The 27,656-nt window shown below is 42.0% G+C and overlaps 1 protein-coding gene across 6 annotated transcripts in view; it reads left to right on the top strand.

The window, feature by feature from the left end:
* Positions 1 to 22,894, top strand: part of Klf12 (KLF transcription factor 12) — a 431,501-nt gene extending 408,607 nt beyond the window's left edge. For all 6 annotated transcript variants that reach the window (XM_055609629.1, XM_055609631.1, XM_055609626.1 and 3 more), the window contains one exon: positions 18,068 to 22,894. In XM_055609629.1, the coding sequence (XP_055465604.1) occupies positions 18,068 to 18,249 (182 nt within the window). In that variant the 3' untranslated portion in view covers positions 18,250 to 22,894. The remainder of the gene's footprint in view (positions 1 to 18,067) is intronic.
* Positions 22,895 to 27,656: the final 4,762 nt, after the last annotated feature.

Below are 27,656 nucleotides of genomic sequence, written 5' to 3'. Positions count from 1 at the left end.
AGACAACTGTTCTCCCTTTGAGAGACAGCTCTTGGCCTACTATCCATCCGGCCTTAGCAGAAACTGAATAGGCAATAGGCCAACCTAAGCTTCCCAACATGAGGTAGGTATTTTCTGACCCACCAAATCATAAAGGAAGATGTTCATAGCAGCAATCCATTATCAGAGAGAACTGGTATATACGTGATCAGGCCAATCAGGTCCTAAAAGCACAAGCAAATTACATGAATGCCTGTGGTTTCTGCTCCTACCACAATGTCATCTACAGCCATGCATGTACCTATAGTCTCATGTGCCCTATGATCAGGTGACTGAGGAAGAGAAGACTGGGGCTTTGTTTACTGAAGGTTCTGCTGGCATCAGCCAGAAGTAGACAGCTACAACATTACAGTTACTTTCTGGCACAACCCAGAAAGACACCAACAAAGGGAAATTTTCACAGTGGACAGAAATACACATGCTCTTACATTTTCTTTGGAATGAGGAATGGCCAGATGTGTTCTTGTTCACTGACTCATGGGCTGTAGCCAGTGTATTGGCTGGATGGTGAGGGACTTGGAAAATTTTTTATGACTGGAAAATACATGACAAAGACATCTGGGGAAGACATGTGTGGATAGGTCTCTCCAAGTGGACAAAGGATGTGAGATACGTGTGTCCCATGTAAAGGCTCATCAAAAGATGACTTCATTTGAGGAGCAGTTCAGTAATCAAGTAGATAAGATGACCCAGTATATGGACAGGCAGCCTCTTTCCCCAGCCATCCCTGCCATTGCCCAATGGGCCCATGAACTTGACAATATGGGTTATCATTCACCAGCACTGACCCAACTACAGCTGCCACTGAGCACCAGCTCTTCCAGCCGCAGAGACTAATACTATGCTCCAGTGATGGCACCATTCCCCAGGTGACCGTACAGTGACTGCTCTGCTGTTCTTTGGTTCCAGGAAGGGCCATGCTCCTGCCAGGAGATACAACAGACATTCTGCTGAAGTGGAAGCTCAGACTTCTCTCTGGCCACTTTGGGCTTCTGATGCCCTTAAACCAACAGGCTAAGAAACGAATGACAGTGTTAGGAGGGGTGCTTGATTCTGATTACCAAGGGGAAAGCGGGTTGCTTCTCCAAACGACTGTGTCTGGTTGCAGGAGATCCTTTGGAGTGTCACTTGGTGCTGCCTCTGTCCCATGATTAAAGTCAACTGAGAACTACAACAACCTAATCCATGCCGGATGACAGAGGGCACAGACCCTTCAGGATGAAGAGTATAGGTCACCCTTCAGGAAAGGACTTCTTGAAATGCTTGACAAGGGTGTAAGAAATAAATACAGAATGGGCAATAGAGGAAGGTGGTTATAAATACCAGCTAAGGCCATGTGACCAGCTGCAGCATCAAAGATTATAATTAACAGGAGAGTTTCTGTCATATTCCTGTCAAGCATTGGTTTGTTCAGATATTCGCGTTTCTTCCCTCAATTCTCTTATCATGTAATATAACATCAATTCAAAGAATGTCTGTTATCATATTTAAGTTTTGAGATACTGAAAGGCTACCTTCAGGGGGCATTGCCTCCTACTCTAAATTTATAATGTTTTTGCTATTGTGCAAAGAGTAGGTAGGCATAATTATGACCTGGTTAAATGTATCATGCATTGGGGATTGGATGTGAGATACTATATCATGTTAGATATAATGATGGCCTTGTTATAATTTCCATTTGGAAGTTAAACATGACATAAGGAGATATGGTTATATGTCAAGCTGACAAGGAGTGAAGCTGTGATGGCTGTTCTTAGTTGTCATCTTGACTACACCTGGAATTAACTAAAATCCATTGGCTGGGTACACCTTTGAGGGTTTTTTCTTAATTAAATTATTTGAAGTGGGAAGACCCATTTTCAATCCAAATTGTTTTTTGAGGTTAGACGATATACCTATATTCTGAGGTAAGAAGAGCCCCCTTTAATCTAGGCCAAACCTTGTGGTGGCAGCCTGTCCAAAGGACATGGATGAAGGAAGATTTTGTTCTTTGCCCACTGGCTTTTGCTGGCAAGTCCATTCCTTCACTGGCATTAGAGCCAAAGTTTTGGGTAAAGACATGTATGTATACACACACACACACACACACACATACACACACACACACATACACACACACACACACACACACACACACAAATATGAGGCATATTTCTGAGAATCCACATAATACCTGGTACCTTTAACTCTTAGAAGAGCAAGTAGGGCGTACACTTCGATTTATAAACAGAGGAAAGGATTTTCTTCACAAAACCTGGTAATGCAGGCCTTATAAACAATTAAAATTAGGATCTCATGAAACTATAAAGCTTCTGTACAGCAAAGGACACCATTATTTCAGGAACAAGTCGCTCTATAGACTTAGAAGAAAATTTTTACCAGCTAAACATCTGACAGAGGGTTAGTATCTGAATACAGAAAGAACTCAAAAAACTAAGCACCAAGGGGAAAAACAAAACATTAAAGTCTAGGGCATGAAACAAAACAGTGTGTTCCCAAAAGAATAAATAAAAATGACTGAAAAACATTCTTTAAAATGTTCAACATCCTTAGCCATCAGGATAATGCAGATTAAGACTACTTGGAGATTTCATCTTATGTATAAGATTTCTTTTTGGTGGACACGTCCATAGAGGAAAGGGAACACTTATTTGCTGTCCGTGGGGGTAAAAATTGCTATAGCCACTATTAAATTAGTGTGATTGTTTCTCAATAGGTTATAAGGAGATTTGCAATACACTCCACCTATACCACTCCTGGGCATATTCCCAAAGGACTTTATCTTGTAGTACAAATACTTTCTCGTCTTTGTTTATTGCTGCTGTGTTCACAATAGCTTGGAAATGGAAACAGCCTAGATGTCCAGCAGCTGATGAGTGAATAATGAAAATATGGTACATACTTACAATATGATATTATTCAGCTGTAAAGGCAAATGGAATTATGAAATCTGCATGTAAATGGTCGGAGCTGGGACACATTATGCTGAGTGAGAGGTAAGCCAGACTCATGAAGACAAATGCCACATATGCTCTCTTACATGTGGATGCTGGCTTTGAATCTTTAAACATGTCTTTTTAAATTTGAGTACCCATAGAAAGCAGGAGAATAGTGAGGGGTCCTAAGGGGTATTTTAAGGCAATGTAGATAGAATGCAGGTGGTAGGAAGGAAGAAAGGAGAATAATGGAACAGGAAGGGTTAAGTGGAGTGAGGACTGAGAGGATGTGGTAGAGGGGGAGCAAGAGGAAGAAGCGCTAATGCTGAAGATCTCTGGACAAGCCTCCCAGAAACCTACTGTAGTAACTCCCTAAAATGTGTTCTTATGCATGTATGTACCATAGCAGCCTAAATTGGGGGACAATGCCTCTCCCAGACGCTTTAGGCTGGGATGAAAATTCAGTGCCAAGGATGGGCTACTTACTCTTTTGGAGCTGTTGTTCTGTGGGTTCCTGCAGAACTCCCTCTCAACCAGTATAGGCCACTGTCCTTGTTTTTATTACCTTCCACAACTTGATGATAAGACCCTGTTGTCGAGGCCATTGCATGTTTGAGTCATAGAACATGGAGGCATCGAGCTGGTACCTACCCGAAAGCCTTATCTGTACTAGCTAACTTTCTTATTAGGTCCATTGTATGATGGTTCAGTACAGGGCAGATGTGGCACACAGTAATGAAACAGTTGAAGCTGAACCTGGTGAAAGGTGACAAAGCCTAAAGAAAGACAGAGCACCCTGTGGGGTTGAATAGAGACGAGTGCTGAACAGACAGTGGGAAGCCAGAGCTAGCCCCTGTCATAATCTTGATGGGACAGGGGGAAAATAGCTGCCCTGCTTCTTCATAGAAGAGTCTCAAAAAAAAAAAATCTCTACACCCAAAGACATTTGGGACGTGGAATGGGTATAGATACGGTCACCCCCTTTTCTGAAGCATTGAAGGAAGAGGGGCATGCTGTTGAGGTGGCAGGTGCTGAAGGAGGTTTTGGCCATCTGAGATGGCTTTCAGGCCCATGGGTAAAACTATCTTATAATGTTTCTGGTGCCTAGCAGCGAGAGTGGGAAGCAGATGCTTGGGAGCTCCATGGCAAGTTACAGTGGGAGCTGTGAGGGTGAGCAGAGCCGTGTGAGAAGAAAATCTCAAAGCCTTGGCACACATTAATGTGACAGGTTAGAGAAGAGGCTCTGCAAAAGAAACTGAAGCAAAGGGAAGCAGACACACCGTGTTGACACCTTGTGGAAACTGAAACTCAGGGCCAGCCAAATAAAACAACGTCCTTTGACCTTGAACTTTTTGCTTTCTGTAAAGTAGATTTTATTATAGAATATTTTCATGCATTAATGTTTGCTTTCTGGGTGAGAAGGCTTGACTGTGTTAACATTACTTTCTGTCCTGTAAGTCGTAACTCGGGCTCCTGTCTGCCGATCCAGTTGCGACCAGATCTCCTGGCTTATTGAAGCAGTAAGCTGAAGTGGAGAGTGGCTGGGAAAGGGGCAGAAGGCCTGACTGAAGCGGGGTGCTGCAACTGCCAGGTTAGAAAGCTGTCAAGGTCAAATGTGCTGAAGTCAGGAAGTTACGCAGAAAGAGGCATGGTGTATGGAAAGTATCACATGTTCTAGGAAATACTATTTTATCAAGGTTTGACTTTAGAGAATGGCCTTGGGAGGACACGAGGGCGTCAGGTTTTTTCACACACAATGGAGAAGTAAGCCCCTTCACTTCAGGGGAATGAAGAGTAACACATTGATTATTTGATTGACTTTCCAAGATTGAATAGGTGGACTGCACATATTATACAATAGGTTGCTCTACTTGGCTCAGACAGCTTTCTACCTAAAATGTTTTCAAAAGCTAAAATTGGTATCGACATCCAGTTTGCTGAACACTTTAATTTGTTTCTTAAAAATAGCAAACAGAAATATGGCTCAGAGGACCTGAGTGCTAATTCCCTAGGACCTAAGTAAAAAAAAAAAAAAAAACTTAAAGGCGTTGGCTTAGTCTAGCTAAATCAGTAAGCTCTAGGTTAAGGGGGAAATTATGTTTCAAAAAGCGAGTTGGAGAAGCAAATAATGAAGACATACTGGGATCTACAGGGGCTTGTATCAGTGAGCACACCTAAATACACACACACACATCTTCACATGCCGAACAACAGCAAACAAGATGTATTTCTAACTTTTTATTTATTTATTTATTTTTTTATTTATTTATTTATTTATTTATTTTTCTTCCCAGTACACAGGAATACCTTGAGTTTCATAACCATAAAATTAAACACTCTTCAATCGATCTGCAGTTTGGAGTTTCACAGCTTGTAGGAATAGACAAGCCAGCATTTTAGTGATGGGGAAACTGCTTACTAGAAGCTGAGTTCTACAGCCTGGACCTGGTCTCAGGTTGGAAACTGAGCACATGGTTGGCTCAGTTTTAAAGCTCCAGATAGCGTAGGCTGCTTTAACTCCCAAGAGGGTGTGTGGCCTAGACCATCCTTGGGCAACTCAGAGAAGCTTGTCTTGCCAGCTCTTTCCTGGTCACCCAGTTTCTATTTCCTCGTCCTGAAAGTACCTAATTTCCTTCCCAATCTAGAAATCTGTGAACTTTCATGAACTAATGTAACAGAAACCAGAAGACAAGATAGGAATCTTGGTTGTTTTTTTTTTTTTTTTCTTTCTTCCCCCTCCCCCTCTTTCTTTCCTCATATGCAAATACCATTCCTCAAGTGAAACAGATTGTCACAGCAAATATGTTGAGCCCTGAATGTAACGAGGCTCATTTGTCAGTGTCTGGGCCCTGTACATTTGTAAAAGTTAAACAGGGACATATTTCAAAAATGCACTTCTGAACCCAGAAAATGCCTGTGTTTCCTGTTGCTAAGGGTGTTCCTTTTCAGTGGCTTGAGAAAATAACAGAGGAGCCGCTGAGAACACGGGTGTTTTGTTTAAAACAGGCCTTTGAAATGGCACATTCCTCTAAGTATATTGCTCACACGTCATTTTCATATGAAAAAAGCACCTGCCCTTTGTCTCAGTCCGCATTTACCTCTCAGCATTTCAGGTGGTGAAATGGGAGGCCCTGAAAAAGTGGTTCTGTGTGGTAGGTTTTGGGATTCCATTCAATACCTGGTGTTTTCTTTAGACCTTATTGTGCCTTCTGCTGGGTAAATGCCATAGCAATGCGCTGAGCTACTCTTAATCCTGTTCTTTAACCAGAATGGAAAAAGACAAGTGTCTCATAATAAATCAGTTTGTGTTGACTTTTTCAAGACAGAAAAAAAAAAAAAAATCTGATCTGAGTTCTTATTTTATCAGGACACTTCATTAACAACACCTGGGAGCACACGGGCACAGACAGGCTGTGAAGGCATAGGAAGCTGCAGCCAAGTGTGCTGGAGTAACAAAATGATGCTTTTCAAAAGTTGTTATTGTTGATGAAGGGGTGGAGGCAGTAGTGGGGTGGGAGAAAGGGGAAGGATGCTTAGCTACAGGACACAGGGAAGGTCAGAGGTCAACCTGGTGGCGTTGATTCTCTCAACCTTCCCCTGCTTTGCAGTGAGGTTGCCAGTTGTATGTTAAGGTTTGTTAGCCACTGAGCCATCTCAGCAGCCCCCAGATGTCCTTACCCCTTTTATGGTATGTATATTTTTTTTTTCTTAAAGATGATGCTGAAAATGTTACATTAAAATACGAAATATAACAATGAAAGAAATGGCTTAAACAGAGGCTAAACTTACCTAAAGGAGTGGCATAGCATCACCCAGCTAGCCGCCCATCACCGACTTTGTGTTTTTTGTTGTTGTTGTTTTTTTTTTTTTTACATTTTAACTTTATGCCGAAAAAACAAAATTACATAGCAAGACTTATTGCTACCGCACTGTAGCAAACTTTTGCCAATAATTTCATTTTCTTTCATAGAACTAACATAAGAAATCAGAATCAATAACAGTCTGATGTGGAAGTCACAAATTCCAGGCATTTTGTAAAACGCTTAATATTTTTTGAAGGTTTTTGCCTGTGGAGGGTTACATTTGTATTTGTTCATTGCCTAACCCTTTTTTCTATATGGAATAAAAAAGATAGAAAGGGAGCCCACACTTGGGAGGGAGAGGCAGGTGGATCTACGAGTTTGAGGGCAGCCTGGTCTACAAAGTGAGTTCCAGGACAGCCAAGGCTACACAGAGAAACCTTGTCTCAAAAGAAAACGAGGATATGGGCTGGCTCTTTGATCACCTCCACCTGAGGGAGGAGCAGCCTTACCAGGCCACAGAGGAGGACAGTGCAGCCAGTCCTGATGAAACCTGATAGACTAGGGTCAGATGAAAGGGAGGAGGACCTCCCCTATCAGTGGACTGGGGGAGGGGCATGGGAGGAGAAGAGGGAGGAAGGGTGGGATTGGGGGGGATGAGGGAAGGGGCTACAGCTGGGATACAAAGTAAATAAGCTGTAATTAATAAAAAATAAAGTAAAATTTTAAAAAAACAAGGGTAGATAATTTTTAAAAAAGAAAGAAAGGTAGGATGGGCCTGCAGACGTAGCTTGGTGGTTAAGAGCTGCTCTTCCAGAGGACCCATGTTTGATTCCCAGCACCCAGCTCTCAACTGTGTGTACCTACAGTCACAGAGAATCCAGCTCCTTCTTCTGGCCTCAGTGGGCACCAGAAAAGTATGTGGTGTACAGATATATACACAGACAAAGCAATCCCTCCATGTTAATAATTTATTAAGAAAGAGGCAGGCATGGCATTTTTGTTTTCAGCACATGTACTGAGAAAACAATTTGGCATAAAATATGTGTGGGATTCTGCTACAAATAAATTAAACTTGAAGGAAAACCTGCTAGTCCTGAAGAAATTAACAGAAATCCTCTCACCGTCAGCAGAGTTCATCTTCTTAAAGAACAGAGGTATAAGAAACAGAGCAAACAGCTGTAGATGTTCATCTACTTTTATTGGCCAAGCCTATTTTTTGCTTTGTCTGGTTTAAGACAGTTTTGTTCTCTAGCAGGACTATCCTGGAACTCTCTTTATATCCAATAATAGCCTCAGATGTGGCACAAATCTTGCCACAGCCTCCCAACTGATAACCTTCCAGATCTGAGCCACTAGGTCCAGCTCTGAGCCAACTCTTTCACAGAAACAATTCCATTTAAAATTCACATACCATTCTGTTCTTGCCACTGCCTGTCTTTGAAAGGAAAACACTCGCTTCATTTACCTACATAAATAAAAATATATCCCTGTTTTATATTAACAAACCAGTTGCAAAAGCATTAGAAGCTTTTCCAATTGCAAACAAGGTTGAAACTAACATAATTCAATATTAATAGATTTATAGGCTTTTCAAAAGTTCTGGAACATAGTACATATTAGATGATCCAGTACTATGATTTGTGAATTATAAATTATATCTCAACAGCATGGATCTACTGACTGGAATGTACATTTTTAACATCTCAACTTTTTAGAGATACTTAAATCTCTTTTACTTTTAACTGTTGGTTCATTTAATACTCCCTTTAAACAACAAAAGTGGTTAAAAAGCCAGAAACTCAAAGTAGTGACCTATAGTAACAGTGTGTCCTGTTGTTCTGATGTACAGAGAAATTGTCCAGAAACTGAATTTTTTTTGGTTTGAAAACCCATAGTTATCAGAAACAGAAAACAGGACATGGCCTTAGTTCACTTCACTTTCTCTATTGGACGAGCATGTTGCCATGCAACAGAACTTCTTCAAGTAACACGAGGCAGTGAACAACCATTTTGTCATAAGAAACCGAGTTTTTGGTTTGTTTGGTTTTTTTTTTTTGAGAATTTTATACACAATACTGCTTTTATTTCATTTCTACTCCTCCTATCTCGTCCAACTCTTCCCTTGCCCCAGTTAAGTTCAGGACCTTTTACTATTTTAATTACTTTAAATTTACTATTTAATTTGCTTTGTTACACAAATTACTGTGTGTGTGTGTGTGTGTGTGTGTGTGTGTGTGTGTGTGTGTGTGTAGTACATCCTACTGAATCCGTTAGTGCTGCTGTGAAGGGCTGACCATGTGCTACTGTACTTCCTGCAGAGACACTCCCCTGGCAGGAACCTGATGCTCCCTCTCAGCAGTCCCTGCTTGTCCATGGCCCTTCATCTCAGGGTGGAGCCGTGTGGGCCCCTCCCCCGCCCCTCTCCATGTTGGTGTGCCCACGGGTGTTCTGACTGTGCAGGTCTTGCTTACCTGCTCCTGACGTGAAACTGGAGTATACAGTAAGGTTTTAGAGCAAAGACCATAAAACGGGAGAAACATCGTCACCACGCAAAACTTACTGGCACACACTTATATGTAGGTTAGAACACTGGTTATCTCTTTAATTAGCTCTTCATGGTATCGCTAAATTAGTCTCTGATTTGGTAATGTGCGTCCTTTCAATTGTTTCAAAGCACATAGACATTATAAATGAGCAGTAGTGCAGTAGCAACTAGAATTGTTTTTATCTAGTCCTAAAACCCGACTAGTCCAGAGATAAATCCTTGGCTTATTGATTTTTCTTAATGAAACACTTGTTTGAGGTAGACAAAACTGGTGCCTGTTTCTCCTTTGAGTGAGGACAGACAAGCAGCCTGCCTACCCAGAGCACCATCTCTCCCTAGTGCTTAGAAGCTGAGCCTTTAAGTTTAGAGAGGGGTTGAAGATCCTGGCCTTTAGTCCACCCTATTATAAAAATTTAATGCAAAGACTGGCTAATGAGACAACGGGACAGTGGAGATGATGAATATTATGTATATGATGCTTTGCTTTTTGAAGAATAAAAAAAAGCTACATTTTTTTTTTTAAAGAAAAATGTTTTTGGAAGGTCATGTGTCACTCAGGAAATTATGCCTACTCTTTGCCTCTCATCCTATCTTCCCCTAAGGGAGTCCCCAGTTGATGATGCTTCCATGGTGCTTTCATTGGCTTTCAGTAGCTGTCCGTGAGTGTTTGCTCTAGTACCACTGACACCGGTTCCCTTGTCTTTCCTTACTGCTTATGCACCTCGCAGACTGCTTTTCAGTCATGCACTCTTTACTTGTTCCCCATGGAATGGGCTCAGACAATTGCTGAAAGTTGTCACTGTCCCAAACATCTTCCCCTAAAAAAGAAAAGAAAAATCCTTTTGACATCTAAACTCCCATTCTCTGACCTTCCCCGTGTTGACACCCCTTCCCAGGTAGAAAAGCCACGTCATTGTTCACAGTGGCCACTTTTCCTGTCTGTATGAAGTAGCTGGAGGTGGAACAGGACTCCGATTCTGATGCAGTGCCATCTTCTCTGATAGCCAGCTAACATCCGGAGAAGTATTCCCCAGGCACATGCCATCTGACTCCCACAGCCTGGAGGGAGGTGGCCAAACTCTCCTAATGGTTGTAAGGGCTCATGAAGAAACTTTTAAAGTCTGGTAGAGTTGAGTGGGCCTTATAAGATAGGCATTCATTCCCTCTTGTTCAGATCTCTCAGTTTAAATTGTTAGGAAAGAACACGTCTCCAGACACTAAGAGACTGTGGTTATATGATCTCACTAATACGTGGAACAAAAGGAAGTTTATCCTGTGAAAGATGGAAAAGCAGGGGAGTGATTATCAGAGAATGAACAAGGTAGGAATGGGAGGAAGAGGAGGAGGGAGTTGAGCAAACTGCTAAGTTACAGGTAGATGGGCATAGAGAGCTCTACTGTGCTGATGCACAGCTGAGTGGTCATAAGTAATGATATTTCAAATTCTTAGATGAAAGGATTCTGGAAGTTTTCCCTGTGAATGTCTGATAAGTGAATAGTTAGATGTGTTTAACCTGATTTAAACACTACACAGTATATATACACATATAATATCACACGATAATAAAGGCAGACACCGACAGCTATCCATTAACACAACAGTATTGGCCAGTGGAATAGCTCATGGGGTGAAGGAACTTGGCACCAAGCCTCAGAACCTGAGGCTGATCCCTGGATCCCTCATGGTAGAAGAGGAGAACCAAGTCTGTCAGGTGGGCCTTTCACACCGACGTGGGTTCAGCTGCATATCTGCATATTCCCCACACACCCAGCGTCACTGAAAAGAATAAATAAATACGTACATACATACATACATACATACATACATACATACATACATACATACATACGTAAATGCAAAAAACATTAGGTATATCTTAGGTGAGATATCTCAGTGGATAAAGGACCTTGCCATTCAAGCTTCGTGGCCTGGGTTCAGTTCCCAGAATCCACATAAAGGTGGAAGGAGAGAAATGACTCTATGAAGTTGTCATGACCTCCACACAGGTATCGGTACTATGGCATGTGCCTATATGTATACACATTACAAATACACAATAATAATAATAATAATCATAAAATCATATTTAAAATATAATTACTAAGAATGTATTATATCTCAACCTGGTGGCTTGATGAAAAAAGAATGCATTTTCAAATAAATAGTTATGTTAGAAGTGATAAAAGAAAACAGCAATATCATGTGTGTATGACGGAGAGCACTTTTGACATTTGGATTGAGGCTCTTATTTTGAAAATTTTGATACCATTGCCAAAGTATTCCACTCACTACTCCACCCCAAACTAGCAATGTGCAGTATAGACCCTAGTTGAATAAATTAGCATATGTTTAAGAAACTGACCATATGCAGAAGTGTCCATCTCTTAGGTCTGGGTTTGTTGGGCTCTCTATAGAAAGCCAGGTGCTACATGTTTTAGAACACAGAAGGCCTTGTGTTTTGTGCTGTCACTGACAAACATTGCCTTTGCTGGTAAACAGCCAAAACAACATAAACAAGTTAATATGGACAAGTGCCAATAAAAGCCTATTTGCAGACATTAATGTTTCATTCAGTATTTGCAAGTATGAATTGTCCTGCTTTACAGCTTTCCTCCAACCTTTAAATATGTAAAAATGGAGACCACAGTTGACCAGTTCCTTCTATTTTTTTTTCAAGTGGAAAAGGCATAAGTACCATTATTAAGTTGGGCAAAATAATTGTGAAAAGAAAATTGTAGACTATATGTGCTTAAATTAGACAAGCAAATCCAGTCCGCAGGTGGCATGCAGCCGGTCTGTGCTTCAGGCCGTATCATCTCCTATGCCCTGGAAGGTGGGCCTAGACCTTCTTGCCCTAGCCGCCTTCATCCCGTCAGCTTCACAGGTATGCATCCATTCTTTACCCTGTGGTGTGGAAAGGGTCCATCCACCTTGTTCTAATCTCAGCTGCTACTTCCTCACCAGGACAGAAGCACATTGACCCACACACGGCTACGCAATTTCAGCAACTTTTCTCCCACCGAGAAGAGTTTTTCTCAGACTTTCTGAAAGGAACAGTGAAAGCACGGGCATACAATCAACTATTAAATAAATGGACCTGGGTGGGATGCTCAATCCTCACTTGGAAAGGCAAATGGGACAGACATCGGAAGAGGGAGAAAACAGGGAACAGGACAGGAGCCTACCACAGAGGTTCTCTGAAAGACTCTACCCAGCAGGGTATCAAAACATATGCTGAGACTCATAGCCAAACTTTGGGCAGAGTGCAGGGAATCTTATGAAAAAAAAAAGGGGGAGATAGAAAGACCTGGAAGGGTCTGGAGCTCCACAAGGAGAAGAGAACCAAAAAATCTGGGCACAAGGGTCTTTTGTGGGACTGATACTCCAACCAAGGATCATGCGTGGAGATAATCTAGAACCCCTGCACAGAAGTAGCCCATGGCAGCTCAGTGTCCAGGTGGGTTCCCCAGTAATAGGAACAGGGATCATCTCTGACATGAACTCAATGGCTGTCTCTTTGATCACCTCCCCCTGAGGGGGGAGCAGCCTTACCAGGCCACAAAGGAAGACAATGAAGCCAGTCCTGATGAGACCTGATAGGCTAGGGTCAGAGGGAAGGGGAGGATGACCTCCCCTATCAGTGGAGTGGGGGAGGGGCATAGGAGAAGAAGAGGGAGGGAGGGATTGAGAGGGGATGGGGAAGGGGGCTACAGCCGGGATACAAAGTGAATAAACTATAATTAATAAAAATAAAATTTAAAATAATTTTTTTTTAAAAAATGGACCTTTTGAAACTGAGAAGCTTCTACACAGCAAAGGACACTGTCATCTGAACATGGAGACAGCCTACAGGATGGGAAAAGAGTTTTACCAACTATCTGTCCAATAGAGGCCTAATATCCAAAATATATAAAGAACTAAAAAACTAGATATCAATAAAACAACTCAATTTTAAAGTGGAGGGTACAGCTCTAAAACAGAGACTTCTCAAGTGAGAAAATCCAAATGGCTAAAAAAAACAAAGACAAGTTCAATATCTGTAGTCATCAGAGAAATTCACATCAAAATTACTTTGAGATTTCATCTTACACCTGTTAGAATGGCTAAGATCAACAGAACAAGTGACAGCTCATGCTGGTGAGGGATGTGGAATAAGAGGAACATTCATCCATTGCTGGTGGGAGTGCAAATTTGTCAACCACTGTGGAAATCAGTGTGGCACTTCCTCAGGGAAATCAGTCTACCTCAAGATCCAGCTATACCACTCTTGGGCATTTGCCCAAAGGATGCTTTATCCTGGCACAGACACAGTTGCTCACATGTATATATTCATTGATGTAGGCTTAGATTTTTTTTTTTTTTACCAAACCTATTTTATTTAAGGTTCTTAAGCATCTTTACCTCCCTTCCAACCCCCTGACCTTAGATAGGAGATTAATAGAGGAAAAGGCTGTAGATTCCTTTTATGTACTTCCTGCTGATTAGGGTCAATGGGGCCTTTAGGGGATTACCCAACTCAGTCCATTATGATACCAGCTGTCCAGTTCAAAGGCCAACACAAAGAAGCCACAAGACTCAGTTAGAAATTCTCTGGAATGCTTCTCTCTGAAAGTCAAGTGTCAAAGAATGAAGATCAGCTCAGCGATATCCATCCAAAAAAGTGATCTCTCACTGTGTGTGGGCCTCTATATATCTTCTCTCCTCGGAGTTCACCCATGGATGTTCTCAGCTGGCCAAAGTCATGCCCCTGGCAAGAGAGAGTTCAAGCAAAACATCACGTGCCCTCTTACAAGCTAACTTCCAGCAAAGCATCAAGTGCCCAGCTTGAAGCAAAACATCACATGACAAAACTGAGTCTTCAAAGAAACCAGAAACTTTCACTTCATATTGATGTTCTACTCAAAATAGCCAGAACCACAGAGGTTAGGTATAGCATAAGGGACTAAAAGGGACACTTAGATCTTGCTAGGAAAGAGAAATAAAATATAGCTATAGGTATATGGCAAGGGACTAGATCAGAAGAATTGATTTCAGGGTATCAGGAGGGAGAAGGGAGTGATAGCTGGAATTAAGGGCCATTTGAGGGGTGATACAGAAGAAGCTTTGTAAAATCCATACCTGTATAAAAGCAATCTAAATTGCAAAACAATAAGGGAAATGGAACCTCAGCTAGACATGTCTTGTCACCAAATGAAGCTTCCAGTTGTGGTATTGTTACATGTAATAGAGTTGTTGTTCAGAAGGGTCTCATGGGACCCCCCCCACAAACAACCTAGATTGTTGTCAAGTCTATAAGTTGATCTTCACAAACTGACAGCAAGGCCTCATTGCAAAGGACAACGTCTACACAACTCATTGAACACAGAGAAGTCAAGCTCAGCTCTACGTGCTAGTGTCTTTGATATGGGAAGTTACTCTTCAGGCTACCAAAAGGAAAATGGAAACACCAAGCCAGACACGGCCCCTTTGATTTACAATGGTGTCCTTCTGCCTGCAAAATATGCTAGTGCAATGGTGGCATAAATTGTCAGAATAACCAACCAATATTTGGTTTGACTTAAGGCCCACTTCACCCGATGGAATCCACACCTGATGAGACTAGATACCCTAGGGACTTAGGGAAACACCAAATATTAATGTTCTGAAAGAAAAAAAGTAGCAATAAAACAACTGCTAATGGCATTCTTCTATACTCATAGATCAGTGCTTTGCTCAGTTAGCATCAGAGAAGCTTCCTCCTGCAGCAGATGGGAACAAATATAGAGACCCACAGCAACTAGACAAAGAGACAGAGAGAGAAAGAGAGAGAGAGAGACACATACACACACACACACACACACACACACAGAGAGAGAGAGAGAGAGAGAGAGAGAGAGAGAGAGAGGTGCCTTGGGAAACTCAGGCCTAAATAGGATGTCTCCATAAAAATACAAATAAAAACCTCCTCCCCCTTTGGGGCTCAGAGAACACTGCTGAAGAGGAGGCTAAGAGCCAGAGGGGGTGGAAGACACAAACCACAGTGGTGCCAACCCACACATGAACTCATGGAGACAGGCAACATGGGCAAGGCCTGCAGGGTCTGCACTAGATGGAGTCTGATAGCTGAGAGGAAGAGGGGACACATACCCCTCGATGCAGGAGCCATCTCCAATCAGTAACCATTTGCAAATGAAAATTCAGTTTTCTCAAAGGGAGTCTCACTGGAGAAACAAGTCTTGAATACCCAGCAGTGTGTTGAACTGAACAGAAAATGAAATCAACAGCATCTTTGGTGGCTCCTTCCTTCCTTCGTTCCTTCCTTCCTTCCTTCCTTCCTTCCTTCCTTCCTTCCTTCCTTTCGAATTTTATCATACTTTTATTTTATTTACATTTTTTTCTTTTTACTCTAAAGGTCTTTTGTGTATATAGTATAGCTTCTAGTTTGGTATTTATATGGGATTCCTGAGTATGTGTAATGGCTGGATCTTTGTGTCTGTTTCTTGTGTCTTTTCTTGAGCTCTTTTCCTACTGCTTGTTTGTTGTGTCCTATTCCAATGTGTTTCTGTTTTATCATATTTTATTATTATCCTATAGGAGTCTTTATTTGCTAATGAGAAACAGAATGGGGGTGGATCTGGATGAGAGGAGAGGTGGAGAGGAAGTGGGAGGAGAAATGTAATCAGGATATATTATGTTGGAAAGAAAACAATTTTCAATGAAGGGGGGGGACAAAAAGAAGATCCCTTCTCCTTCCTCCATTTTGACACTTTCTCTTTTCGTGATCCCAAAGCACAAGCCACTGCTAGGAGATGTCTCTAGGTGACAACCAGTTAACTCAGAGTGGCAAAGGTGGTAGAACACTGGAAACGTTTATTTATGTTGTACTAACTGCAGAACTCATACAGACAATAAAAACATGAGCAACATTGAACACGTAAATACATGTTATTCACTGTCAGGGATATGTTCTCTTCTAGATCTCCACTTCTTTGTAAGTTAGACACTTGCCTGGTTTGTATTTGCTTCATTTCCTTAGAACTCTGGTCAGCAAGCACATGCAAATACGTGTTTTGTCTCTTTGGAACAACTGGAAAGAATTAGAAGTTGAGGTTTTTGGTCAATGCATCAGGATGCTTTTACTTGAATGGATCCTTTCAGAGTATTGTGGTGCTTCCTGAGGCCACAATTAGTGCCTCAGCGTTTCTAGATTCCCTGCATCTGAAACATTCACTCTCTCCTGAAAGGGCCACTTGATCCTAAGACCCAACACTGACTTAACAGTTGAATTTAAAAACAAATGTGCCTTCTAGTTTGGTCACATTTTCCCATGTTGGCTTTTACCTATACATTTCACTTAAAGGGACTGTAAGTTTCCTGTGCATTTACTGCTGCTGCTGCTGCTGCTCCGTGTGTGTGTGTGTGTGTGCGTGTGTGCGTGTTGCATACACACTTCTGTTAATTCACCCTAGAACTTGCTTAGGACCTAACCTAGGCGCTAGAGACAGTGAAAGTGTGGCCCCTGTCCTTTTTAGAATTCAGCAGCTATAGAGGAGACAGGCATCAAAGTAAGGTCATTACATGTTATGTTAGGGACTTAACTGAAATAGGATTTGACTAAACAAAGGAGAACTGACTGTGTCTGAGGAGGCAGTAGTTCAGTGGGAATAACAGTTATCTGTTCCTCGGTAGCACAGTGAAAGGTGCTGGAGTCGGAGCCAGGCACACCCTCTTACTAGCCCTTGAGTAATTTACCTGGCTACTCTGAGCATCCGTTGTCTCACCTGTGAAGTGGGGGATTCTTTGCAGCACAGGCTTAGCATCAGCCGCCTACCCTGTCCCCATTATAGATCTCTTCATTGCAGTCCATTGGACAAACGGGGGGGGGGGCAGTTCTGTGAGGTTGCGTGGGGACAGGGCTTCCATTTGGACGGAGAGCTAGGAAAACTGTGCACCTAGGTCAGCTATTGTCCACCTCCCACTGGGAGCCCATTTGGACAATGGATGGGCTATCTTTTCCCAGCACAGGCTTTGGAGATTTTACTGCCCTTACAAGCTGACTGAAAGGCCGGGTCAAGTTACACACTTCTTTTTTTTTTTACAAGGGCTTTCAGCGTTTCAGTCCGGCTTCAGGATTCCTCCGTCTCAGTCTGGTTCTCCAGTCTTGAAAAACGTACTTGCTTGCATCCTTGCTTTGGCACTGCTAGGCTATCTAAGATTTCCTCCTAGGAGACAAACACCATGTAGATGTTTGTGGGTAACGTATGTCTAATGTCTGGGTTGTTTTACCTTGTAATGAAGTGACGCGGATACCCCGAATGACAGATAAATGGACATTATGTCCTATACAGCCTTATAGCCCTGAAGTGATACATATTCCGGAGGAAAGGGAGCCTATTAAAATGTAACTAAGTACCCTTTACTGTTCTCTGTGACTCCAGCCCGAGAGCCAAGTCAGACTCGGGGAAGGGTTAATACTGGTGTTTAGCCCACCATGGTGCCGTGGGACAAGCAAACCACATAGCAATTACTCCTCAGCCACACATGTGAATGTGAACTGACGTCTCTGATGTCACAGCGAGAAGGACGAAATTGAAAACTCACCTCTGCCCCCCCCAGGGGCCCTGGAGGGATGCTAAGGTTTCCTCACAGAGACCTGCCAAATGGAACACCCATTGACGGCAACGCTTTCCCAGCATTCAGTGCTGGCTGGGTTGTCGCAGAGAAAGGATGGAGCCCCAAAGCTTGTGTGTCTTTGTCTCTTCCAGGAGAGAAGCCGTACAAATGCACGTGGGAAGGCTGCACCTGGAAGTTTGCCCGTTCGGATGAACTGACCAGGCATTACCGCAAACACACGGGAGTGAAGCCATTCAAGTGCGCGGACTGTGACCGCAGCTTCTCCAGGTCAGACCACCTGGCCCTGCACCGCAGGAGGCACATGCTGGTGTGAGGACGGCTCCGCTCCAGCCGGGAGTAAGAGCTGGGTCTCTTGAGGAGCTACTAACTCAGCAGGGCTGAGCTCCCTCTACAGTGTTAGCGTCAAGGGCACCGCCATTCCCACGGTGCCTGAAACCAGAGCAGGAACAGGAAGGAACCAACCCTTCTCCCTTCGGCCTGAAGGTAACCCCCCACCATGACCACGCGCGTCAGAGAGCCCTCTGCGTTCACGCTGGCCTGGGAGTTCAGCGCCTCGGGTCCTGAAGAGACAGGCATTGTTTTCCATGCTATGTCCTCTGCCATTGAAAAGATGTTTGTAGCTTGTACATTTTCCGAGCTGGCAGACACTCTGCTATCAGTCCCTTAAAGGTCATCTACCACAAATTGATGGTTAGAGAAGGCCTTCTCAGTTTGGAGGATTCTTCCAGGCCCCCACCCGCACCACCCCTGAAACCCCTTTGACAGAAATTTCAGTTCCTATCTCAGTAAGCTAGACCACACATCCAGCCTGTTACCAGCAAGCAGCATGAACTAGAAAGGGAGGGGCCGTTGGCGATGTTCCACTACCCCAAAGGAAAGGCGCACAGAAGTAGCCCTCTGTGCTAGCGATGGCAGACCTAGATTGTGCTCACGCTTGTCCTCACGCCATCCCCTGAAGAGAACCAACATGGAGTCTTCATTTGTTTGTCGTTGCTTGTTTTTGTTCTGTTTCGATGATGTTTTGTTCATCCGTTCCAGCAAAGGGGCAGAGCAATTTCTCAAAGGCCAGTCCTGCTCTTCCCTGGCGTGGACTGGCACAGGTGTTCTGTAGTTGAATAGGAAGAGCCTGTCTAAAAATAATAATAATAATAATAATAACTATTGCCCCACTCCAAATTGCAGTGTTCTGTCACCTAGGCATCATTTCTTCCTGCCCTTAGTGTTTGATTACAAGGAATCAAGGGGGAGGGGGGCTTTCTTAGACACACTGGCACCGAGGGAAGAGGTGGGGCTGCCCAGGCAAAGTCAGTGAACATGAAAATGAGACAAAGCAGAGATGAGGAGAAAAGCAATAATGAATAGAAGGACTTTCCTACAATAACGCCACTGAGGACTCACGTTACCAGTTTTCATACTTACTAAAGGGATTGTAAGAAACACCCCGGCATTTCAGGTGTCTTAGTTACATCCACGGCACTGAGGTAACCTTGCCGCTGTTTGTTGTCCTACTTGCTTGAGTACCACAATTAAAGACTATGCTCCCCTTTCCTTGTTCAAAAACAGTTATTTGGTGACTAGAGAGGCAAGGGAGGCAGGGCTGAGGATTAGCCCTTTGGCCAGTGGGTCTGTTTTGCTTGGGCATGAGTGTCCCCATGGAAAGCCTGCCCTGGTGCTACTTCTCCAGCGTGGAGAGGCAGAATCTGACTCTCCCGTGGATTCTTCTCTACACATTTCACATTTTAAACACCCAGAATCCTCATGCTCCCACACTGGCGTCTGCAGGGACAGACCACCTGCTTATCCTGGGAGAAGGATGAGAGCAAAGCCAGGTTCCACTCCTTCTCTCAAATGATGAGCCTTTTTGTATCTAGCAAAATATACAGGAAAAGCAATACATCCCCAACAAGCACTCTGTCCAAAATAGTATCATATTTTTTTGTCCCCACTAAAAGCTGCTATTTTCCCAGCTTTATGTGGCAATTGGGTTTGGTGAGATTTTTGTTGTTAAGACTTTTGAATAGCTTAAATATAAGAGGTCTCCAGACTTTGCAATATATTTCAGTGTCACGCTTGATTTGGGGAATTGCACAAATCAATTTCATCATATTCGTAACTCATTTTTAAGTGTCTGGACATTCTAAAAAATGAGCTCTGGTGACAGAGTTATCCTTTATAGTTATCCTTTATAGTATTAGCTTCTAATTTGGATAATTGTTTTCTGACAATGCAAGCACTATTAACACTACAAGAAGAACCATTTCTGTCGGACAGCTTCTACGGGAATTCTAAGAAATGTCCAAGCAAAAGTATCATGATTTACAGGTAAATTCCCAGCTTCAAAACTATGCGCTCTATATTTTCTGCCAGGTCTGAAAAAGTTATCAGGCAACTTCCCTCTAACAAGGGCTGCAGTTCTATTGATAAATAACTTGAGCTATAAAGGTTGGTACCCACCAGCCAGTAGGTTTCCTTTTTTTTTTTTTTTAACCAATTGAAACATTTTTTAATCTGTACTATATGCACTTCCTACTCCTCATCGCCTATTATCATTCAGAATAAACACAGGTTTCCTGATGCATGCCAGCCTTAGTAACTGACGAGGGCAAAGGACACAAACCATAGCTAACAACCATGGCCTCCCCAGGCACTGGCCCCAGAGCCTCGTTGGCAGGTAGTAAGGGAAGTATAGTTTTGGCTTAGTTCTGGCCGCTCTCATAAGAGCCAATCCTTTACCCATTAAGAGACATCTGGCAAGTTTTACAGGTAGAATTCATTGAGCTGTCAGGCAGGGGAAGCTTCCTGAGTGACATCTTGATTTAAATTTAGCACAGAGCTAAATGAATTGCACCTCTCTAGCAGAATAGGGAAGACTTGGGGAAGGGAGCTTTCCCCCTCGCTCCCAATAAGCGGGAAGCATATTGAGATGGTAAGGAAGGCGATAAAACCTGCCATCATTACAGCATTCCCCAACTTTTGACATAGCGATATTTTTAGAAGAGATGCAAGCACAAGTTCACAAACACATCCTAATCTGCTCCAAGAACTGAAACTTACTTGGAGCTTCTCTGGGGAATGTAAGCAATCCTCCTTGGTGAGTTTCCTCCATGTTTCCTGTATAAAAGAAAGTGGTTTGGGACTGAGGGAATGGTATGTCCTTAGGCACAGAAGAGCCTCCACCCATTTCATATGTGTGTCCAGCTTCTTGAAAAGCACAGTATATGGTAAACTATCAAAAAAGGGAAAGAATCCTAACAGGCTTCGCAGTTGTTTCCTAAGCAGAGCGTGCTTTCGGTTCCGATTTGAAGTGGTTCAGCTTGCAGCTACAGACAGCGTGTGCTTGGGAATGCCTCAGCACACAGCAGGGAGAACTGAAGCCTGATGATGAGGGAGTTTGACTATTTGAGGGTTTTCAGAGAATCCCTTAATATTCCAATCTGAAGTTGTTTCGAGAGAAATTCCCCATTCTGCTCCAGCCTCCTGCTGTCAACTGCTTTGGACACGGCTTGATTTTAAGTTCTTTTATGGCATTTAGAAAGAGGTTCCTGAGGGCTATACCATGGAGGTTATACAATTATCTTTACATAACGCATATGGCGTTTGTTTTCAAAAGTTGAGCGTTGGTTCCATGAGTAAAATAATGAGCACCTTTAAATACCACTTCAAAGTTTAAAAGGGAAATACGAAGATGAGGTAGGGGAGAGGGCTTTCAAAATGCTTCAGTGTTTACAAGTGATGGTTCTAGGTAATTAGAAAAGCCATGTTCATCATGGTTGAAATTTGGAACAGCTCATGCAATGACTGTGTTCATTTTTATACAACTTATTTAACTTCAGATTGCCATTTGTGTCTGAAATGGAAATGTCAGTCTGTACTTTGAGATCAGCTCGTTAGAATGGTAACATGTATACGGGAAAAGATGCAGTATTCCTAAGTCTGTGCTTTGTTTATTATATGTACCAAAGCTGCAATTGAATAAATGTGGTGAGAGGCGAGGCCTTCGGTTGTATTAATATTCCTTTGTTTTGTTATTAGGACTGCCTAGAAGTGTAGCTAAGATGTAGTTTCAGGGTTGTCTTATTGCTTTTATAGTGAGGATTCATAGACTTGAAGCCGTGTTAATGCCAGCACCCACGCAGTCTGCATAGAAAGGCTCAAATGTGAACTAATGCTGATGAACCACACAGGCCCAGGAAGCCTTAACACTCACAGTTCAGAACCCGCTATCAGACCTTGCCCCTTCCCATTGCCTGTAAGTTTATCACGTAAACGTACGCCATCGGCCAAATCTGTCCCTTTACTTTTCCCTCCACACCTGCAGGGTTGTGGGTCCCGCAGAAGTGTTTTCAACTTGACCTGGTTGAGTTGAGGAGAAAGATTTGGCCTGTCATGTCTTCCATGTCTACTTATTCCCACACTGCCTTTCACTCACCTGGACAAACACCCCCAACACATGCACACGAGTGTACGCGCCTTGTATATGCAGCAGCCAACAGGCTAGGAAATACCAACAAAGAACTTTTTTAAAGAAGTAATTTGTAATGACCCATCCTGTGTAGAAATGTAAGTTATTACCTGACTAGAGAATCAGCTTATAATACTATGTAACTTTGCCTGCATTTTATAGTTCAGAAATGTATATAAAAATTTAAAATGCTATATTTTCACAATTTCATTATAGAGTAATGTCTGTCTAGCAGCCCATGTCCATTGGTATTTTAAATATGTTAAATACTGAGCAATTGCAATAGAAATTCAGATTTTCATAAGAAAATTAAAATAGAAGGGTACTGCATCTTTAAAAATAGAGTGAAGCTATTTTACTGTATTCGTAACATATGTGATAGTGGAAAAACTATTTTCAAACACGCAAATTTTACAGAGGTTGTAAATAGTTTGATGACGTATGTTGGGGGAAATCTTCTAGTTTTCATCACAATAAAAAAAACCACTTGTTCAGATATGCCTTGTGTATGGATGATACACATAATTAGGGATATTGCCATGGGAACTGGTCCCATTTGTTGGTGTTCTTGGTGCTTGGTTAGAACAGAGTGGCCACTTGCCAACAGCTTAGCCAGAATAGTTTCAAACTCAAATGAAGTAAGTCATGTTTCCAAACGTATCCGTTTTTTGTTTGTTTGTTTGTTTCTGAGAAGGGGAAATTGGGGACTTACTTGTTCTAGAAAGAATCATCTAGCAATCCTCCTTTCTTCTCACTTATCTTCATCCAGAACAAAATGGTTCTCAATTAACAAAATAAAACACAGGTGTTTCTTCTTATTTAAATTCCAGAGGGGTTGTTTTCTGCCGTGGGTTCGTGTTAAGTGTATGCATATGGCCACCTACTAAAAGAATGTGCAATGGCAATAGGAAAAGTTAGTGACCATTTTTTCAGAAATGAATTAAATGCTAAAAGTGCCTGTCAATGAAGATGACCAATGAGATAATCCTATACTTTCACACAGCAATAATTCTTTATCATACTTGGTTTTTCCTGCACAGTTTGATACATGCAGAGAGAGTAAATACATGCACATAGTCAATTAAATCTGTTCACACAAACCCACAGAAAAGGGCTTTCGACACTTTGAAGTATAACCAACCTTATTTGCAATTCCTTTTAATTTTACTTTTTTACTTGAATATAAGCAGACAAATATAGAGACTAATGTTATCTGCAGTGCACACGACAATTATAATGCTCAGATAAAATTTTGACTGTGATGTACCTCAGACTTATGAGAGAGCGTGCATAGCTCAGATAGGCTTGCTCAGTGGAAAACACTGATTCAGTGCTTAGAGCAAAACTGGGTTTTCTGTCTGCCTTATCTCACCCACTTAGATCCATGCACAGGTCCTTCTTCATGTGCCTCATTTTCTTTTCACCTAACATATCCTCATATCATCAAGGACCATTTAGAGGTGAGCGTTGACAAATTACTCTTCCCTCCCCACAAAAGATCTTCTGATACTTGTGAAGGCCTTCAGGCAGTTATTTAGTTAATCCTGACAGTTACCTCATGATGGACATTCAGTAGTTTGCAAGTTTTTCTCTACAATTATTTTATGGCTACAAGTAGAGTCATGGGTAGAAATGAGTGATGAGACTGTTTATAGACATGAACCTGGCGTTGGGGCTTCCAGGAAAGCTATACTCTCTCAGACCCAAACACTCGATAAGAACAGTTCTTAAGGTATGGCTGTGAACAATCCAGCAGGTTTTAGACAGTGTATGTGACTGCATTCTCCCAGCCCAACCTCAGCTCTAGAAAGGCCTTCCACAATGTGCTCTACTCTGTTTCAAAAAAAAAAAAGGGGGGGTAAAAACAAATGCAGCAGGAGGTAGAGCAGGAAAACCAAACAGGTGCCATGTCAAAGCCCAGCTGTGTTCCCTGGGCCCACTAAAATCAAACCTTCTGACTCCATTCTTTCTCCATGTTGTCTGAAAGTGCTGAAGTATCGCTCAAGGTTGAAAGCACAGTGAAAACGGTAGCTGCTCCTTATTGATGCCACAAGCTGCCTGCTTCACTGGGAATTCTAGTGTTACCTCCTGGCTATACAACCACTGTCCCCTTCATGGAAGGGAAACCGAGGCACAGCAGGCATGGCCGCAATGTCTACAGGCACAGAACAAGACAAATAGGCAGAGTGGGACTACACAGCCTCCTGGTTGGGCAGCCCGTGTTTTATCTACTCTAGTGCACACCCCTGTTACCTGTTTCCTGGCAGCCAGAGTCCCAGTCTCTAACTCAGTTTTGTTATGCTAGCCCTGCAGTGATAAAATTACAGGACGCAATCTAGCACCTAATGTGACAATAATACAGAGGGTCTGAAACCAGAACCTTCCTGTAAACTCACTGATAGGTGGTCATTCTAGACAAACATCGAACAGAGATCTCCCTAAACTTGTCACTTTCTTTCAGATGTTTGCCCAGGGCCCCGAAGATCTGCAAAACCCCTCATGATTACTACGGCAATTTAGTTCTGATTAGTAATCACCTTTTCCCTAATAGACCTACCACAGTCTGTGAAAGCCCACACCTCCATAGAAATGCTTGTCAGTTCCAGAGGTCATCCTTACAGGTGTTCATGTGTAGTGATGGCACCATCCAGAAGACCAGTGGGCTTCCTTTCCAGGGCTACTTAACAGCACTGCTTTGGAATGTTTTAAATAGTCCCATAAATAATTTGCTTATGGTATTGTTAGTTTGAGTTTTATGTGAGGAGCTATCTAACATCAGAGAAATCTCTAACGTCAGAGAAATGAAATCCCTCCTTGTCTGCATAGAAGAAGGTCTCTGGCAGTATTGATTCATGGAAGCGCTAATGGACTTTGAAAACATTAAGAATGCCATTTCTCAGAGTGTTTCAGTTTCTGAAAATGAATCTCCTGAATTATGAGCTTTCTCCCTGTTAGTTGGCTGGGGGGAGAGATAAAAGCTGTATAAACAACTTCTCTCCAAGCTGAAAGCAAGTGTCTATGTCCACAACGTCCTATAGACTGAGACTCCTGTCACTTAATTGAGTTTCAACAACTATTTCTCAAATGACAATGCCACCACTCTGAGTGGGTTGACAAGAGATGAATAGTGGCAATAGTCACATCAATAACGTTTTTTTCTTTCTGCATTTCATCTCTAGAAATTTGAAGTGTTTCAGTGACTCCTGTTATGAATCATTCTTTTTCAAAGGCAGGTTAGCCAAGTCCTTGACAGAGATTAATTTTTGTAGAGAAATGAGGGTTTATAGGAGAAAATTCAGCTCCAATTCTACTAGTAAAAGTGTCCAGGCAATCAAAAACAAAAGATATTTTAGGAATATTTTGACATCTTTCTTGTATGTTCATTTTGTTCTCCAAAAATACAACATTAAACATTACAGATAATTTATTTTCCTCCTACTCACATCTCTAGCTTTCCTGTGGCAGAATTTTGTGATTGTATCAAGACCATAGAATATATTTTGTCCCTGAAATTACTACATTCATTGGGTATCATTGAACTGGGCACTGGTGCCTACATGCAAGGCTCTTTCCTATCAACTTGTCTGTGTACAATTTGTTGTGTCCGAAGGCTCATCTTTGAAAACCACTGTCTCTCCCCCCCCCCCCCCCCGTGAGATGGTGGTTGTATTGTTTTGTTCATGTCTGTGTGGGACACATTGCGTCACGTGGCAAACCAACTATGGATGGATGTGAGCTAACCACTTAACAAAACCAGCTTGAAAACATTGTCTTATGTATTATGTCATCCTGCCTCATAATGCAATTACGTGTATCATGATCACCTTTTCCAAAGAGAAACCAGCAAATTCATGTTTGTCCATAGGAGGATATACTAGGAATTGTCTGTGTTGTGAACGGATGAGAACAGACCACCTTTAATATACCCACCTGCCACTTAAAATGACTTAGTTATAATTAGTAGCAGTCTAGACATTGCTCTTGGTGTGTGGGGCTCAGTGCAGATGTCATATTCCCTTGAATAAATCCCCCAGTCATATCAGAAAAAAAAAAAAACACACACACGAGAATAAAGAAAAAACATCATCTTTGGCCAAATCAAGCAGGCATCTCTTTGCTTCTCCTCAACATGTAGCTCATTACACACAGTGATTGGACCACAAGATATTTCTGTGTAAAAATATGAAGATGTCATTTAGTTATTCTAGGCTGGAGGCCTCTGCACAGCAAAGCAAATGGATGGGCTGCTTCTGATTCATTTGTGTGGATGGAATCTTACAGACTCTTGGGCGCATGACCCAGAGTTAGAGTGCCCAGAGGAGAGCCTACACATTAAAAGATAAAGTCCCCAAGGATGCTGGCAAGCAAATGTGTTGAGTTCTTACATCTTTGTTTGGTTTTTCTGTTCAGAGTTTTAATTGCAAATGAATTTATTTCTTCAGCTTAAAGATCTAATTTCCTAATAGTTTCCTCTGCATTTATATCTTCTGTAGTGTTTAGGCAGCTCCTGTTATAAGTTTATTAATATTATGTAAGTGTTGTTCTTGTATTTATGTATAGTGTATGTATTGTAAATATACTCAGAGCTTTTTCTTTGTACTGTAAAATGGTGATTTTTTTTTTTTTGCCCTATGATAATGAAAAGGGAGACTCTCCTAATGAGGTTCTCTCAGAAGATTATTCCAGTCTATTCTCAGAGATTTAAATGAACAAGTGTTATTGTTTTTAATGGTGTCTCAGACATATTCTGTTGGTGCATTGCTTTTCTGTATTCAACTTTCCTATGAATTGAGCTGTGAACTGAAATAGAGTTTAAACCTTTATCTGTATGCATTTGTATAATTATCTGAATGAAGGCATGAAGGTTAAATAAAGCATTTTGTATGGAACAAGACTCCTTAATTATTACTAAGGCTGACTCAGGCACTTTGGAAATCATAGTTATTAACCATTCTAATTAAGCCTTTGTTAGGAAAAGTTTTACTGCTTGCATATAGTAAATTGAAACCCAGGAAAAGATAGAATCTGTGTTTTAAAAAGAATGAGATTTTTATTTTGCAACAGCCATCACCTAAGAGGAAATTCCTAAAGCTTTCATGATTAGCAAAGTCAAAGGTGCTCCAGAAATATCATGTGATACAAAGGATGAATCTCTCAGAACTCAAAACTAAATCCCATGAGTTGCTATATCTTCAGACTTTATGTGTCATAGAATGATCCACGGAGCATGCCAAGGCTAGACGGTCCCTATGTTTATA

Source organism: Psammomys obesus, unplaced genomic scaffold, assembly GCF_907164565.1.
Source record: "Psammomys obesus unplaced genomic scaffold, mPsaObe1.curated_primary_1811, whole genome shotgun sequence".
NCBI classification, from domain to species: Eukaryota; Metazoa; Chordata; class Mammalia; order Rodentia; family Muridae; genus Psammomys; species Psammomys obesus.
The sequence above is the reverse complement of the archived record's forward strand: the minus strand, read 5'-3'. Positions and strand labels throughout refer to the sequence as shown.